Here is a 16,573-nt window from a genome sequence, read left to right on the forward strand (position 1 = left end):
ACGAGTTTTCTCAATGATAAACAATTGACCTGATTTAATGAATGAATAGTGGAGACAAGGATGAGCCTCAACAAATACTTTAAAAAAAAATAACAATCTAGGCCTGTCTACCTAAATCAAGAGATCGTTTGTAATGTGACAGCTAATTAATAGCTTCTTTGAACCCAGTACCAATTGGAGTAAAACCAAGAGCTGTAAAGCACTCCTGTTGTTTAGAAAAACCTGCCTGCCTCTTCCCCTTTCTATGTCCCCAAAGTGTATTTAAGCAGATATATGTGTGTACATAAGCAGCACCAGCTAACTGAAATACTATTCGATGTGACCCAAACCAATATCCTGTTTCAATAAAATATTTGAAAAGAGATTATCCTTGCCAATGATATGAATAATTAACATTATTTTCTGGAACACCTATAGCTCTACATGGGAGCAGCAGTAGGGATAAAACAGGATTTTTACTTCCCAAATGGCTTTTGCTGCCTGTCTCAATGTGGTCAAGCCTGTTGGTAGGATTTGAAGCCGGCAGCTTTGCCTCACGCCTGTGAGCCCACGTCTAGTCCTCAGCAGGGGCTGAGGCTGCCATTCCACATCACTAAGTTAGTTTCCCAGCTTGGAGAAATAAGTTTCCCTCACAATAAACTACAAAACCAAGCATGAGCCTAGTTCTGAATTTTTTCATAACCAATGGTTTTGGTTTGGCTTTATTTCACACGCCTCTTTGCTTGTAACAGTTCATTCATCTGCCCAGGTATCATTTCACCTTGAGCAAATCTACTTTCCACATTTGAAAAAACATTATGAAATTCACAAGCAAGGTGCTAAATCTGCTAATCTGCCATTACCATTTGGATAGCAGCGGTGCAAATATTAATATAACAGCTTCTTACCTTTCTAGCTAAATCTTACCCTGATGGAGGAAGGATTATAATCTTGCATAACATTGTTTTATCTAAGCCGTGAGTATTTCCATTTTTTTTCTTTTTTCACTAAAAGCACTAGCCTAAAAATGTCAACAGAGAAACTGTAAAGAAAATGTGAACTCACCTTCCTCTCACCCTTTTTAATTTCCATTTCTAGTAAGAAGTAACTCTTAAACTTGTGAAACTCTCAGATAGAAATTATTTCTGCTGACAGCCAGTACAAATAAACTGTGAAATTCTATCCTTGATGAATTTGATGGGAAAATTCTGTCTTGAGTAGGACTGGGATTTCATTCTAGGCATTTATCTGTGGGAAATCTTACATATGGGGAGGCAGATATAGAGAGTGGGGGAGACACTCTGAACAGATTATCTTTGCAATCATTCTTAAAACATGTCTCTCCAATGATATGCAGAGATATTCTGTTCTCTCCAGAATGGCAATTTCGCTTTCAGTTTATTTCTGACCACTGAGTCAGTACCAGGGTATACTCACAACATGCAGCTCGTAGCCCTGTGGGGGTGACTGTTACAGGAACAGGAGCATGCTGGCTGCAGAGGGTACAGGTGGGAAGATCGTGGTCACAACACATGTCCTGAAGGTCTCCACCTTTTTCAGAATTGTTAACTGGCATCATTTACTGCACAGATGTAGGTACCTCTCTGGCAATGTCCTGTCACTACAGATCTGGGTTGTCAACGACTCAGTTCAACCTGTACTTCGGTGACTTTCTATCCAGCTCCTCTGCATGTCTCTGTCCTGCCACCCCTTGGTGATTAATGAGCAGTGAAATTCTGTTGAAGAATTCCCATTGATTTCAAGAGGGCCAAAATAATTTTTCCTTTGGGTAAACAATTATTTTCTTTTACCTAGATGGTAAACATGAGTAGGTCTCTACTTTGTTGTTTTTCAAAGACACTTGGGTCAACACACTTGCATTGTAGTAAGAAGTGGTTGATCTCTTTCTACCTGGCCCTGTGAACTTCAGAATTCTGTACATAGTAAGCCAATATCATCTTATTAAAGTAGGAATTAAGCATTAAAGCAATTGCACAAAAAACTAAATAAGTGCATTTTGTACTTATTTTGATTTGGATTACATTATGCAATAACTCAGAACTGATAAAAATGTCACTGTTTTGACTTTCTACATGGATATGACACTGGGAACCTTTCTCTCTGTGGGGCACTCAGAAATAAAAAAATCAGACTGGAACCATCACAATCTTAAATTCTGGTAATCCTCTTATATTTCAGACAGGACCACTGGATTCGCATGGATCACTTTGTATGAATTCTGTAAAATTCTGTATTGCTCACTGAATATACGGTATACATCCAAAAGCACAATTACACATATATATGTGATGTTCGTGAACTATTACCTTGCCCTACATATGAATTTCAGCATATCAAAGGATTTCAGGAGCCTTCCAAATGTTTCCATGCTCCATATCTCACCAATTCTTTATTTAGACTGAGATCAGAGTTTTCTTTCAGTTCTGCAACCTATCCATGAAAACTTCTGAATCCTTCACATCTCCTCAGTATACACAGCTTTATGGAAAAATTTTGACTACACGTTGATCTTTAAGATCATATTACCCTTCTAACCATCTCAGATGTCTTTTGCTAAAAATAGTTATGAAAGGCAGAAGCAGCTTACGTCTGAAGAAAAGAGCCAAAACTAGTTCGAGCAGTTTTGTGCAATGTCTGAAAGTCAAGAGCCACAATCAGGTCCATTTGTGCGTTCACAGCAGTTAGTCCATGGAACATTTCCAGTCTATCTCGAACAGGAAAGCAGACATGAAATAGAACATAAAGAACCATAATTCCTTCCTTCAAGTCTTTTAAGCCATCACCATTTCTACTAAATCTCATACGGCAGGTGTAGGGACTCAGGCATTATGAGTCTTAGTCATAAAGAACAGATGAATCCATGCATGCATATGTATATGATACATGTATAAATGAAAGGGAAGGGCAAAAATTATCTTCTTCTGTACCTACTACTTTAGTTCATATTTTCCTTGGCCACTCGTTTGTTTCAGTGAAAGAAACATTAGTTCTCTGCTATTTTATTCTTCAGTCATCTCAGTTTTGGTGCAAGAACCTTCTTCCCTGAAGGTACAACCAATTTTCTGCATAATATCTCAACTTCTACTCTCTTTTGAGAACACATTTTTTTCTCAGACTTTGTTAATCTTCCCACACTCTGGACTGGCTGACATCTGTGGCAGTGTCCTACAAAGTCAGTATCCTTATGGCCCGAATGATGTTTTCTCATACATTTCTATGGGGACTTGCAAAAGATTTTTAACCAATGATGTCATTAAACCACAATCTCATGCACATGTTTCTAATTATTTTATGGCTTATACCTCATTCATTTTTACATACATAAATTGCATTCTCAAATTCCTATGAATGTATCATTACAAACATTTTTACTGTAAATCTACCTATTCTATATTCATCACCCACATTGTTTCTGAATTTCTTGATTCCTTCACTGTAGTTTCAGAAGACCATCATTAGCTTCTGCTGAGGTTTAGGCAATGGTGGGCAATGGTCCCTCATAGATCTGTACATACACAGTAAGGGGATAATGCCTGAAGTGTTATGACTTTAGTCCTTAGTACTATCATTTGATCTTCAACTGATGTGTTAATATTTTAAGATGATGCTAGAGTCAGTAACTGAGAGCATGTCTCTGTCAAACAAAATGGTTTGTGAGCCCCTGATGTCTTTGACAGGGTTATTTGGGACAACCAAATATTACTATACTGCCTGTGATCATCAAAAAGGTATGTAGATAGACACCAATAGAAAAAAAAGTACAATGTTCAAAACTCAGGAGTGATCTGAATTTAATTCATTCAAGACTATTCATGCAACAAACAGGCTATGGATTCCGAAACTGCTCCTAAGCCTTCTATTATATGCATTCTATTTCCTCGTCTTACTGACCTTTTCAGGCATATCACCAGCCATGCAACATAAAAGTGCACAGGAAGAGTAGTAAGAAGTAACAGCTTTAGTTCTGTTATGCCTTGTGTTGATCTGATGCTTTCCCCTTCATCTGAAAAAATGCTACAGCTAATGCAAGCAGAAACTTCCAAAGGACAGCATGGTTCATTAAGAGGGGCAGGACAACTATGACCTCAGATTCTTGATTACTTTTGTTCACCCCATCTGATTGAAATGCAGCATTTATCACTGAAAATATTCCCAAATACAGCACTTCAGCTACGTAACAGAAGTGTAAATTTGGGAGACTTACAGTTGCTCAAATGCTTTGCAACTTTGTAATGCCTAGCAGTGACCATATAAATGAAACTAGAGCTGCAGAAAGCCACCAGAGAACGGTACAGCTGTAGAAATGCATCCATAACAACACAACAGTTCTCCACTTGGCAGAATTTGCCAACATCAAGCACGCAATCCTCTAACTGTGCATATGGAAATGCTACGCTTTACCAGGCCACACATCCCATGTGGAGATCCCAACTCTGAAGGAATTCCAAATGTCCTGGTTTCAGGCCAGGTTGCTGTTCAGAAGCTTAAGTATTACTTGTTAGAAATCTTCCCCCTTCTAAACAGTCCTAATATTCTTCTCTGCACTCAGGCTGAATGATTCAACAGGCTCTGAAAGGAAAATTAGCACAAGCCACTCATAGAATCATTTAGGTTGGAAAAGACCTTTGCTATCATCAAGTCCAACCATTAATCCAGGACTGTCAAGTCCATCACTAAATCATGTTGCCAAGCACTGCATTTACACATTTTTTAAACACTTCCAGGGATGGTGATTCCACCACCTCCCTGAGCAGCCTGTTTCAATGCTTGACTAACATTTCAGGGAAGAAATGTTTTCCTAATATCCAATCTAAACCTCCCCTGGTGTAACTTAAGGCTGTTTCCTCTTGTCCTGTCACTAGTTATTTGGGAGAAGAGACCTGCCCCCATCTGCCTACGGCCCACTGTCAGGGAGCTGCAGAGAGTGATAAGGTCCCCCTTGAGTCTTCTCTTCTCCAGACTAACAACCCCAGTTCCCTCAGCTGCTCCTCACAAGGCTTGTGCTCCAGACCCTTCACCAGCTCCGTTGCCCTTCTCTGGACACGCTCCAGCACCTCAATGTCCCTCTTGCAGTGAGGGGCCCAAAACTCAACACAGTGTTTGAGGTGCAGCCCCACCAGTGCCCAGCACAGGGGGACAATCACTCCCTAGTCCTGCTGGCCACACTGCTTTGGACACAAGCCAGGATGCTGTTGGGTTCTCGGCCACCTGGGCACACTGCTGGCCCACGTTCAGCCGGCCGTCAGCCAGCACCCCCAGGCCCTTTTCCCCCAGGCACTTTCCAGCTGCTCTGCCCCCAGCCCGTAGCGCTGTGTGGGGCTGCTGTGACCCACGTGCGGGACCCGGCACTGAGCCTTGTTGAACCTGGTACAACTGGCCTCGGCCCACGGGTCCAGCCTGCCCGGATGCCCCTGCAGAGCCTGCCTGCCCTCCAGCAGGTCAACACTCCCCCCAGCTCGGTGTCGCCTGCAAACTGGCTGAGGGTGCACTCGATCCCCTCGTCCAGATCGTCGATAAAGATACTAAACAGAGCTGGCCCCAGCACTGAGCCCTGGGGAACACCACTTGTGACCGGGCACCAGCTGGGTGTAACTCCATCCACCACCACTCCTTGGGCCCGGCCGTCCAGCAGCTTTTAACCCAGCGCAGAGTGCACCCGCCCAAGCCGTGAGCAGCCAGTGTCTCCAGGGAAAGCTGTGGGAGATGGTGACAAATGCTTTACTAAGGTCCAGGTAGACAACATCTATCATGTTTAAGCAAAATATGGGTTTCTGCAACATTTTTTCTCTTCCAAAGCTATTTTTGTCCTTTTACATGCAAACACTGTTGATCTTACAGAAAAGACCATTCCTGCCAAGGCACAGTTTGAATAATAAGAAATAGAAACTTCTACATGGCTTCTGATGGTACTAACCCATGATCACTGACGATGTACTGTTTTGTTTCTGTATAGCCAAGTTTGACATACAAAGCAGAATACAAATCTCTTCTTTCAACTAAATGGCTGTATTTAAAGCTCTGCAGGAACTGAATTTTTATTGCTAAAAAACTCATATTGTTTCCATATTAGTTTTCATTCCAACTTAGAACACAATTCTAAATTCCATGTGAAATCACACAAGTATTCTGTTTTAGAATTTAAATACGCATTTTTAAATATCTGATGTGATTCAATTTAAACTTAATCTTGGATCAGTCAGATAATTCTTCTTTTGCCTTAATTTTTGTTATAGATTTTCCGGTTATTAAATTTTCTTCCACTTTTTTAAACAAACAAAAAAACCAACCCACAAGCACAAAACCCACAACAGTGAAATTGAAATAGTCCCAAAAGAATTTCTGATATCAGCAGATCAGCATTTGCCAAAGCAGCCTGTTTGAGGCATTTTGACAATTTCTAGCTTTACTGCAGTCTGTTACTTATTAACAGTATAAAGTCTGTAACCCCACACCTGTGCAGCCCTGAATTCATCCAGGTGACCCGTGGTTCAGCATCTATACCCCAGCAACTTTGTTATCGAACACCAGTTGTAACTAAGTGCAAAGCCCCCTCAGTTCTTAAGATTCACATCTCTGGGCCACAATCAGGTCATACTGCCTCTTGCAAAGCAAAGCCAAGCTGAGGAAATAATTAGCCTTTTCTGACCAGGGTAGTAGCTCGACAATGTTTTCTATTGGAGGACTAAACATGGTCCTCCACATGTTTTCTATTGCTCAATTTTTGATTATTTTAGGTATTCCAGGAGTCCTTCACAATTACAGTAATTTCTCTCCTGAATCAAATTTAAACCAGTCAGTGAGTTGTCTTACCATCCTTTCCACAGTAGCCGAGGAGTACATTTAATATTTCTAGCACACACAAATAAAACCACTACTGCAGTGCCACTAGCATTGCACAAGCAACCCTTGAACAGAAAAGTACTTTGCTCTGAAGCCAGAGAATAATGTAAATCAACATAGTAACATTCAACCTACACCTTCTCCTGGTGACAGTAATAGGCTCAAGGGTTGTGATGGCTATAGCTTTTGAAAAACCAGTTTTGTACTTCCTAGAAACAAAGTAGAAGCTCAAGGTTCAACAAATGAAAAAGGGATGGCAAGCCTGCCTAGAAAGAAACAGATTAAGACCACTGATTTACAGGCTATCACTGGGCTCAGCTCTTGTGCTAGAAAGAGCACTAGTATTTTTATGTATAAGGCCAAAGTAATTTTCTACAATATTTTTTCAAAAAATGTGCAATTGTTCCAGCAAATCCAATCAGACTTCAGCCTGGAACAGTGCACCATGCCTATGTTCCTATGGGGTTTCCCTTTACAGTTCCCACATTGCTCATTTTAATGTTTTTATTTTCTGGCAATCAGAATATATCAGGATTTATATTTGGGGGCATCTTTTTTTTTTTTTTTACATACAAAGTGGAGGAAGTTACAATCTGTGACACAAAAAATATTGTGTCAGTTTAATTTCTTCTCTTTGTTTTCCAGCAGTGGGTGAAAAAGGAAAAGCAGTACAGAAAATACACAAAAATTCTAGCTCCAAAAATTAAAACATTATGCCTAAATTAAATATATCTTTTCCAGCTGACAAAAATGTGGGCCTAATTATACAGGAATGATCTGCCTCCCCTATATTAAACCTGGGCTACAAATAAACAGATCCTCCAGTTTTGGTATGGCTGATAGCAGTATTCCCCCACTGTAAGCACACATACCGTATTAGCTTGCCTGCACATGCCATGCAGAAATCAGTGCATCCCAGGAAATTCTGGACAGCTGCCTTTTATTTGGCCTGCATTCCTGAACCTACTTGATACTTACTGCCTTCCATAGCTTTGCTTGTCACCACTGATAAAAACCACGTCCCCCGCAAGGCAGGAGACTTATTTCAGCAGTGTCACCTTAGCTAGGGGACATGAATCAAGTCTACTGATTGAAACAACCTGTGCAGTCTGGGAAGATAATGTCAACAAATGCCATTCCCTGAGGGCTGGACACTACCCAGCACAAAAGGGTTTAAACACCCAGGCTCAAGGGGAAGTACAATAAGGTCATCTATGTAGTTGAACAAGCAGTGGAAATCACCTTAAAATGGTGGAAAGGGCAAGGTCTGAATACTGTGCTTTCTTCTCTGCTCTCAGCTACCCACCATCATCCTTCCAGCTGTCGTCCTCCTCCGCCGCCTTCAGGCTGTAGTTTTAGGCACAATTCTGGCATGTTCCTGCCACTGGGGTATCTACCTGCCCCCACCTTATCTTACTGCATAGCTTTTACCCTTATATTTTTGTATGGTGATACGAAATTCTACCTGCCCCTTTCTTTTTCTCTAAAAGAAAACCTGAATCTTCCATAGAGCCTTTGTCTTTGGCAGATCTTTTCTTCCACAGTGGCATAATACCTTGGGCACGTCCATCATTTAGAAGATGGGAAAGCTCCCTAAATGCTTAACTCTGATATGAGAAATAAAAATTGTGAACACACACAAAGGCGAAATTTTGGTGTCAGCACCTTTTACCATACACAACAGTGCTTCAGGGGGACCTGAAATACTCTAAAAAAAACCCTAAACCCACAAAAAAATTAGCCTTTTCAAAGCCAAAGCAAACAAGGAAGCTGGACCAGATGAGTGCTGTTCCATGAAAGAAACATGCTGTACCATTTATATGACACTACAAATAATTGTCAGCAAAGCTGATATTTATCACAATCAAGTCAAAGTTTCAAGGCCAATGGCCAAAATATTTCAAGATTGTTCACTGTACTTATGAAATGGTGTAATAAATAGTACTGCTTTTCTTTCATGTTGCCTTAAGATAGAAAAAAAAATAAAGAGCAATCCAACAGTCTTGTAGATAGAAAAACAAAGCTATGACCTTTGCACTCGGCTATGTATTGCACACAGATACATGAAAGGGTCTGGGCTGGCTTGCTGCAGTAACACAGGGCTAAATCACACCCAGCCCCACAGGGAGGCCCCTCTGCCAGTCTAGCTGAGGATGGTGATGCTCCAGTTTTCCAAAGGGTGGCTGAAGGCTGTTGGCAGAGGATTAAAAAATAAGAAAAAGCCTGGTTCACAAAGGGATCGGTTCAGCTTTCTGCTTTTCTTGAGCAGCCTCTGAAGTTGGGATTCCTGTAGAGCTCAAGCCTAATTTTAAAGATTTTTTTTTTCCTGGCAGAAACCTTGTGAGCCTGGTGCTCCCAGCACTCCCATTCTTCCTGAAGGAAGCCTTCAGACTCTGAAATAGCCAGGTGCGTGCAGTCTGCAGGGCTCAGAAAGCCGATCCAATGTCAAACTCATCTGATTTTCCTTTTAAATAAGGAAGTAAATAAAATCTGAGATTGAAATATCCTCAAGCTATGGGTCCCAAAAGTCAGACCCAGTACTTCTGCCCACCTTTTCACTTTGCTAGGATCTCACAGTAACATCTCAGAGTTTAAAACACAGTATTCAGTATGACATTAATTCTGTATGTGCATACATATGAAGATATTTATAGCATGGGAAAGATTCATGAAAGCAACCACAAATTCCTCTGTAAACTTTTATGACTTATAATTAGAAGTATTAACTACTTTACACGAAGCCATGTAGGATGCAAGGTCCACATTTCAGTGATCCTGTCACAAATTTTGAACCCTTTGGGTTAATTTTACTACGGAAACTCATGCAGCCTATTTGCGTCATTTTGCACCCTGAACTGGCTGTCTAGACAAATAACAGACACAATTCACTTGGCTTGCAGTGTTAGCATAACCCATTTTGAATAACAATTTTATATAAGCAATGCCTAAAATCAAATATTCAGGATTCATTTGAAAATGAAATAATAGATAATGGATGACTGGACTAAGAAACTGTGAAATATAAGTGCAAGATGTTGTAAAACGTGAAAATAAACTAAACCTTTTATGATTTCTTTACACTACTCTCATTCATATGTTTGATTGCCTTTCTGTCGCTATTTACTGTTCTGTAACTGTGCCACTCCAGTGATATGCTAAGTATTACAGATAACATATTCCAGTTTAAAATCTTTAAAGCTCCTAAAGCAATAATGTGTCAAGGCTGGGATACCTATAACTGCCTAAGAATCGCACCTGAGAGAAATTACTAGTTAACCTTAAAAAGTTTAACATAATACAAGTAACTTGAGTAATGAATGAAATAATGATTCCAAGATGTAGACTTGAATTCTATTTTCCCTAAGCGTTATCTGAACGGATACAGAAAGGACGTATCCTTGCCATTACTTAGAATTCTTCCAATCACCCAGAAAAGCCATCTGCATATGCACAGACATCCAACAGAAGACTGCAAGATTAGACCTTCCCATGCATGTAGCTGTCTGGGACAGAGAAAGAAAAAGCAGAGCTTTTTGAAGAGTGCACCCATCAATACAAACCCAATCAGCTTCAGTAATAGAAGCCTGTGTTTGATTCTAAAGAAAAAGTGTGTGATTCACAAATTATGCTTGTTAGCTGCAGCAAACAGGTTTATCATAGCAGGACTACATTTCATATCAGTAATAGTTAAAATATGCTATTGTAGGGAAAAAAATGTTTATTGCAAATACAGATATATATTTCTACAGATTCTGCTGGTAACTGCATTGCTGAGAAGAGAAGCCTGTTAAAAAATTGGGCATTTAACTGGCAAAGTAGTTTTAGGTTACAATAGCCTGGCAGGTTTACTTGGAAGCTCTTTCACTCTTCCTTTTATCTGTTAAATGCTTCTCCAGTGGTAAGTGTGTCAACAGTAACATATTTTTCAGTTTCTGATCTAAAAAACCCACTATATTCTCTACAACAACATTAACAAGATTATTTTAGATGAAAGAACTTGCTGGAATTGTAAAGAAAATAATAATAAATAGATGGTATTTACCCATCCGCCACAGAGTGTAGCTCGGTGTCTTTGAATGAGAGTACTTTCACATCTAAGACCCGAAGTTATTTCAGTCTAGGAATGCATCACTCCTTTTTATTGCAGAGTTCTCACAAATTCTGTACTCTAATCTTTTTTAATTGCTTTGAATTGCCATTTTAAGAGGGGCATTTTCTTTCTTTTTTTTTTCACACGTAAGCACTTTCTCTTGAAATGTCTCACACAATTAGTATGAATATTTGAAATACAAAAGGCTGTGACAACAGGAGACAGAAAAATGCAAAAGGCAGGGCTTGATGTGTTCTAGAGGAATAAGGAAGGAAGACTGCAGTTGTCACCGAAGGAGGAAGAGGGATTAGTTTTGTTTGAAATACACTTATTAAAATGAAGCACACTATGACTTTTACATTGCCATGTTCCTCTTCCTTATCAAATATGTTGGCAGATTCTTATTCTTTTTGGACATCCATCCACCCAGAATACCGGAGTAAGCACAACATCTGTGAATGGTTGAAGTTTTGCTGTGAGCAGTGCAAACTAGATGCCAACTGCATTTCCTTTCCCCACTTTAATATCAAGAGCTTACAGCTGTGCAACATGACTCAGGAAGAGCTCCTAGATGCTGCAGGCATTTAAGGCAGATACTAGTATTTCATCTCACAGAACATCAGGATGCACAGTTAGTGTTCCAGATATCAAACACAAAATAAAAGGCATTGCATTTTTGTGTGTTTCATGATAACAGAAAATACGGGATACACACCTCAAGTACTGAAGAAAGGCAAACCATAGAGGCCATTTAGATATGAGGAGTACACAGAAATATGTCAGGCAGAAGAAAAGCCCAATGCAACTTTGGACCTCACAATTACACGCAGACCAGGCTCGTCTCTGTAAGCCAGTCAGATCTCCAAAGAGACCCCAGCACTGGTCTGTCCTTGGTCTTTCTACTGAAACTAGTCAGCCAGCATAAAATCTGAAGGAGGTTTACATCCTGGATACAGAAAGACATATAAATATTGTAATTCTTGTAATTCAAAATAGTGAAGGTTGCTCTGCTTCTTAAAAAGTAGGCAAATTTTTTTTTGATGGGGTTATTATCAGTGCAGTATGCACTGATAATCCACCTCATTAGTAGCATTTTTCATGATGCTCTTCAATGGAAACACTTGTAATTTACTATTTTCACCTTGTCTTGGAAGATTTGTTACTGCTTACATTAATCTAGGTTCAAAAACTAAGTTATTGACAGGTTTTTTTAAGTGAAATAGAAGTTAAATCTGTGTTGCAGATACCCTTTCTCTATATTCACTAGTTCCCAAAGATTAAATAGCGTCTATACCAAGATAGGGTAATTCTACCGGTGTCCTTTGTTATGGTATGAACAAAAGAGTTTCCACTAAGCAGGGAAATTCAGAAGTTAATTTCCCATGCCCTAGCAATGAGAAACTGAGGAGCATTTTAGTTGCTTGAAGCCCTCAATAGCTTAACCCTTCCCTGGCTTAGAGGAGTATTTCACCAAACTGGAGCCATAGGGCTGCTGGAAAACGATGAAGGGCTTAGGCATGCAAGTCCTGAGGGTCCCATGGGAGTGACACTGCCAGTGGCTCCTGATGGTGAGCAGCTGCTGTGTCACAACATGTTAAGAATTTAACCGTCCCTTACTGGTCCATTACCTACCTCTCAGCTGCCCAGTGGGCAGAGCGGCCAGTGACACACAGGGACCAGAAAGGGAGAAGGCAGCATTGCAGGGTGATCTAGGTACATGGCAAACATGATGGGGCAGGCTGAAGCTGAAAGGAACAGGAGCACTGAGAGACTGGGAAGACCAGCGACAAGGCAGTGCATAAGAAAATATGTATATGCCTTTTCAAATTGTTATAGGGTTGTGCAGTGATTGAGACTGTTGTCAATAGATGTGTAAGACTGGTAGAGATCAGCAAGACTTAGAGGCTGCCAGAAGAACAAAACAACTCTGTTTTAGGATGGCACAGCTCTCCTGTGGGACTGACAACCATCTCTGTCTTCCACCCAGTGTTCATGTATCATGTCAGACAGGCCATTCAGAAGAAAATTATCGAATGCAGAAGACAAAGATATTATTAAGGGAATTAAAGAATACAGAGATGGGAAGAAAAGTTTATTAAGAAAATTAACTTTTTCTAGTCAGTTCACAGACTGAACACTTGACAGTAACTGAAATACAACAGATCATGCATATTCACCTATAACGAATTGCACAAGGCCTGTGAGGAAAGGCAGTATATGGTCCAAAACTGTAAGAGTTTGCCACAACATACTTAAGTGATGGACCAAACTATGGCCACACAAGCAGACTTAATTCTAGCTTTTTCCAATTTTGCATGCTGGACTTACAACATGAATTAAGTTCCTTGAATGCAGATTTGTATGTGCGATGCATTTATTTATGAGTTGTAAATGTAATGACTCCTTTAAATGGTGACACTGTCCTACTAATACAGACAAGGTCCAGCCCTGTGAAAATCTGAGTTCAAACAGAGATTATTTTTAGTTAAGAGGAGGAGGGAGGGAAAACGGCAGGAGTAGTTTTAAAGGGACAAGGGGCTGAATGAGAAAGGACTAATACAAGCGTAAAGAAATGGTGAGAAGCTATGATACAAATGGCAGCAGAAACCAAGTGCAAAGGGACCAGAGAGAAAGGAAACAGTACACATGAAATCATTTTTGCAGCAGATAAATTGAAAAATCAATTCATACTTGTACAGTCTGCATTTTCTACAATGCCTATGCTGAGCTATATTCACTAGCAATGATGCAAAAGGCCAGGACTTGGCTCTCAATTTCAGTTCAGAAATTATGAAGAAAAGTACTGAACACTGAGTTATCTTTTTCCCTTTTAGGCATTTCCTTTTTTACTCAAGCAGAAGAAACTAAGCCAGCCAACAAGAACTGTAAGTAAACTTGTTTGTACATAATGAGCTCCATTCAATAGGAAACATACTTTTCAAAGATTAGCAGTATAGAGCAGTTCAAGCCATTTGTAAAAATGAAAAAAATCCAGGCAATTTTTGTCTAATGCTTTTCCTGAAATACCTGGAGTATGCAGAGAAGTAAAGATTAGCAGAGATCCCAACATTTCTGAATTGGTATTTTGAAGGGAAGCAGGATCCCAGGAGCCTTTGTATATTCACTGAGGCTGCAAGCCAGCCACTGAGCAGAACAAAGCTGTTCTTTTGGCCACAGATTTCAAAAGGGCAGAAGTACAGGTTCATTTCCACGAGAATACTTTAAATTTTTGCAGGAGGTGGTGGTGGACTAACATGCAGTCAGCAATACAGATCCTATTCATCCTAAACACAGCTGAGCTTGCTATTTATCCACTGAGGAGGCAAATGGGTAAATCTAGCAAAATATCAGGTGTCTGACTGCCTAAGCCCAAACAGAATATTCTGTAATCACTCAGATTTGGCTATCAACCAGCTCTAATAATCTAGTAACTCTCAATGAGCTCTGGGGTATTAGCACTTCTGGCTAGATTTACCTGCATTCCACATTAGGATTTAGGCAATGTGAGCTACTCCTTTTGTCAAACCCTTCAGCCAATAAAAGAATACTGAACAAATTCATTGACATGAAAGACACCAGTGAAAATAAAGTCATAAAAATATATATTCCAGAATACTGTTTTACCAATTCTAGCTCATGCTCTATTGGGCCAGCAGTAGACTCCAAATATGCCATGAAACCTTCATAACTGAAAGCATAAGGCCTTGGTGATCATTGATGATCAGTGGAACAGAAGCTATCAATGACATAAACGTTGCAAGACAGTAAAATTCACTAGTTTCTGGAGTAAAAAACAGATTCTAGCATCATAGGTGTTTTGCATCACCCTGATTTATTTTTTTCTGAAGCAAGTAATCTGAAGCCAGTTACAGCAAGGCAATGCACTAAAATTCTGGACGTTAAACTGAGATAAGTAGAATTGATTTGTGAGCTTAACAACCCATTAACAAGATGCATTGTAAATACAGTTATGCCTTAGTACTTTGGCATGAGTAAGAAAACATGCTCTAAATAGCTGTTTTCTTCCTGTTCAAGATCTGTAGAATTTTCATTTGTGGAAATTTGTAAGAACTCTGCTCCTTTCTCTTGAAGAAAACAGTGGCATCCTGGAATGGGAAAACAGGGGACAAGGCATTTTTGGGGGTTGTTAAATCAGAAGCTCTAGCAAAGATGTGGGGACAGAGGAAGAAAAATGACAGAATGAAATATGAAAAATTGAGCAGTGCTCTCTGGTGAGGTAACAGAAAGCAGGACACCTCATTTCAGCTGACTTCTACTTCAGCATCCATTTTTCATAACTATCCTGAAAACTCGGGGTGGGGGCTGTGGTGGTGGTGGTGTTAGGGTGACTGGTTATTTTCTTCATCTTTTTTCCTATAGTCGTGAGATAGCACCCAGTCTCCGCTTCTAAACAATAGCATGGGACTAAATGTAAAGTGGTACAGTTATAACTCTACTGATGACAACAAAGCTGTCTCACTACCTCAGCTGAGAATTTTAGACTGTGTTTGCCAAATGACACACACACACAAAATGGCCCTTGTAGCAGTAACACTGCTGATCTCTTCTGAACTGTGGTAATCTTAAGGAAAAAATACAACCAACCAAAGACCCCATTTATTTATAATTCTTTTATCTCTCAAACAGTGGAAGGCATACTCCAAAGCGCCTGGGAGAGTTTAAATTGCTCTTGTGACTTTAAAGAGCTTTAACAGAAAAAGAGGAGCTCTCTGACTTTAAAGGACACTGACTTCTGCACTCTGCTGCTGCCATGAAGTCCACCTGAAGGACCCCTCCTACTGTGACTGGTACTACTACTTTCTACAAGGTTTCTTTTTTTTTTTTTTTTTCCCCACCCTGCAGTTACAATTATAAAACTGACATTTTTGAAAGAGTGGACAGAAGGCTGGTGTACAAGTTTGGAAAGAATGCCCACAGATGGCAGAAAACCAAGATAATGAACCGCCCCGTGCTTCCTTCTCAGCACAAAACATGCCACAGCCTGAATTATCCAGGTGCAATGAACATTTGAGGGAACATTTTCTGCTCCCTCTCTCCCCTCTGCCAGTCTGGATAAATTCATTGTAGTCTGCTTCAAGAGACAGACTAGAGTAACAAAAACAGCACTTGAATTTTGGAGTCATCTTCCCCTTTGTGCTTTCTGCCAAGCACTATCTCCTAGTACACTTTTAGGAATATCCTTACTGCTGCTCAAGATACTAGGATAATTTTAATACTTAAAAATTCCCTGCATCTCTGTCTCAACCAGTTTGTCCACTGAGAATGATTAATTTCCTGCCCGTTTCACTACCATTAAAAAGAGATTGTTTAGGGACATTTCCCAGTTAGGTGCCCATACTTCAGAAGAACACGGAAGAGTTTTTTTCATTTCATAAGGAAATAACTTTTCTCATCCATCGTACCCTAAGCCACTGAATTTCTCAGATATGCTAGAAATCAGTATGTTGTCCAAAATGAATAGTTCGGCCCTGTCTATTTGTCTGCATTTAATATGTCCCATCAATATAGTTAACAAAGAAATAAAGCTCTATTCTGAATTATTTATCAAGCAGCTACCTCCTTTGCCTACTAACTCCATCCATGCAAATATACTAATCCATATATACTTGGTGTATTTGGATT

At 39.9% G+C, this 16,573-nt stretch overlaps 1 protein-coding gene across 1 annotated transcript; it reads left to right on the forward strand.

The window, feature by feature from the left end:
• Positions 1-3,601: 3,601 nt before the first annotated feature.
• LOC119150888 (ETS-related transcription factor Elf-5-like) lies at positions 3,602-15,962 on the forward strand. The gene is given in 7 exon segments (XM_037393994.1): positions 3,602-3,728; positions 11,328-11,561; positions 13,765-13,815; positions 14,464-14,519; positions 14,974-15,069; positions 15,071-15,162; positions 15,794-15,962. Coding segments are annotated over 7 exon segments (825 nt in total).
• The last annotated feature ends 611 nt before the right edge of the window (positions 15,963-16,573 follow it).

Source organism: Falco rusticolus, chromosome 7 (assembly GCF_015220075.1).
Source record: "Falco rusticolus isolate bFalRus1 chromosome 7, bFalRus1.pri, whole genome shotgun sequence".
NCBI lineage: Eukaryota > Metazoa > Chordata > Aves > Falconiformes > Falconidae > Falco > Falco rusticolus.